The sequence below is a fragment of the Impatiens glandulifera genome, chromosome 1 (genome assembly GCF_907164915.1).
Source record: "Impatiens glandulifera chromosome 1, dImpGla2.1, whole genome shotgun sequence".
In the NCBI taxonomy this organism is placed as follows: Eukaryota; Viridiplantae; Streptophyta; class Magnoliopsida; order Ericales; family Balsaminaceae; genus Impatiens; species Impatiens glandulifera.
Window position 1 is genome coordinate 95,731,774 of NC_061862.1, and position 2,290 is coordinate 95,734,063.

General features: G+C 28.7%; 1 protein-coding gene across 1 annotated transcript; it reads right to left on the reverse strand.

The window, feature by feature from the left end:
* Positions 1-688: 688 nt before the first annotated feature.
* Positions 689-1,491, reverse strand: LOC124922388 (transcription factor HEC1-like). Its single transcript, XM_047463122.1, has one exon. The coding sequence runs from the start codon at positions 1,416-1,418 to the stop codon at positions 789-791; it is 630 nt and encodes a 209-aa protein (XP_047319078.1). The 5' UTR covers positions 1,419-1,491; the 3' UTR covers positions 689-788.
* Between the last annotated feature and the right edge of the window lie 799 nt (positions 1,492-2,290).

Here is a 2,290-nt window from a genome sequence, read left to right on the forward strand (position 1 = left end):
AACTTTTAAGTTTTTTTTTCACCAAAAATTATCATTTTTTTTAAAAATGATTGTCCGTCATTATTTTTTTTTTCTCTTCAAATTATCTTTGAAAAGCATAAAATTAAAAAATAAAATTAATGTTTCAAATGTTATGACAAGATCGAAGGAACATTAAATGTCATTTCACTATGAAGCACTATTTGAGTGAAATTGTTTCATGAGTTATTCTATATAGTTTGATATATTGTTAAAAAAAAATCATTTTAATTAAGAACTTTTGACATTTGGTTGTTATAATTTAACTGAAAAAATAAATTATTTGCATTAAAATTTTATAATCTTCTTAAAATGATGAATTAATTAAATTATTTTATCTTTCAAGAGAAAAAAATATATATTAATATATATGAGCTTTGTAAATTATTTATTTATTTTTTGAATTTAATTGGTTAAGTTTATGCAACATAAAACTTAGAGCTTGTTTGATGTTGGATTAATATATTTTAATAAAATGATCAAAATATCTTTATTTATTATAAAATATTGTATATTAATTATAAAAAAATTGAATTGAGAAAGCTAACATGCACCTACTCTTACAATTTAAAATATCTTATTATTAATGATATAAATAATAGAATTTAAAATTATGAATAAATGAAATTAGTTTAATCATTTCTATAAAAATAAACATAAAATAAACTCATGATATAAATCATTAAAATAAGAAACATTTATTTATCCCTTTTATAAGATAGATCAACATAGACCCAAAATGTTGAAAAAAAACACAACAAACATCTAAATCATCTAAGCATTTGAGCATTAGTAGACCCCATCACTAAAGAACTCTGCTGGCATCCCTTAACCAACGAAGAAGAGGAATAAAAATAATCCCCACCACCGCCACCGCCGCCGCCACCACCGGCACCGGCCGCCGTCGCCGTCGCCGCCTGCTGCAAACACTGAACCTGTTTCTTCATAAACTTAACATAATGAACAGCCTCATCTAACATGGAAGCTGTATCCATCTTTGTCCCACCAGGAACAAGCCTCTGTAAAATTCTTATCTTTTCACTTATTCTCTCCCTTCTATGCCTAGCCGCCACGCTTTGTGGGTCCTTTGATATCTTCACGTTTCTCCGTTTTGGAGGCTTAACTGATTCGGGTTCGATCTGAATCGGTTGCATGACTGCGATTCTGAATATCATTTCTCTCATTGCTTCTGTGCTTGAATGATTGGTTTTCTTGTCTAGAACTCCATTGAAGCTGCCGAATTTTAAGAAATTTGAATAGGGATCGTGAAACAGGGGATGGTTATAATTTGAATTGGAAGTAGTTCCTATGAATGGAATTCTGTCCATTTGCATCATCATGGATATCATGTCCATATGATGATCTTGTTCAGAGGATGATTTCATTGACTCAATGTCCATGAAAGAGTGTGGTTGGGGAGAGAGAGAGAGAAAGATATAGATGGAAGAAGGGGAGCTAGGCTTTGAGAAATTAGGGTAGGAAATTGTCAGATGTGAGCCTACATTTATATATACATAAATGGAGATCAAATTTTGCTATAATTTATTGTTATCATGCTTTTACTATCTTACTACCTTTAATATCATCATTTCTTTCAAATATATATATTTATTCAAAGTTTTATTTCATGTGAACACTTAAACTATCTACATCTTAGATATGAATGTTGGATCAACATTCTAGTTTCTCCTTAAAAAAGTTTTCTAGAAAGGTTATTTTTTCTTGGCTCTTGTGATTTTTTTTTATAAATTAAAGAAAGATGCATCGTTTTACTTTCTATCACTCAGATGTGAGTTAGTGAATAATATTCACAAACGTTGGTGGGTCGTTTGTTGCTTATCCTCCGATTATGTTGATGATTTTTTCTCGAGTCTGTGTCTGTCCCCATTTAGGGGCAAGAGAGATAAAATAATTGAAATTTATCTTTTATATATATGGAAGATCTCATACAAGGATCCTCTCATGATTTGTATAAAATTTTCACTATTTTGATATATATATATAAATGATTTATTTTTATATGGTAGACCTTTTTCAATTTTTACTAACCATTGAGTAATGATAATTTTAAATGTTGCTCAAAATATTTAGTAGAGATTTTTTTACACTATTTCTTCGTTCAACTTGATCTACCTTAACATTCATTGTTAATGAATTCAAGTGAGTTCGTTTTTTAAAGAACTCAAATTGTATGATCGTTGGATCTTTTCTGTTGTGAGTTTTATTTTTGTAAATTGTTTATACATTTGATATTTAGATAATTAATTGTTTA

What these genes read in the sequence shown, in the direction of transcription:
- LOC124922388 (XM_047463122.1), bottom strand. Translation starts at nt 1,418, where the DNA reads ATGGACATTGAGTCAATGAAATCATCCTCTGAACAAGATCATCATATG.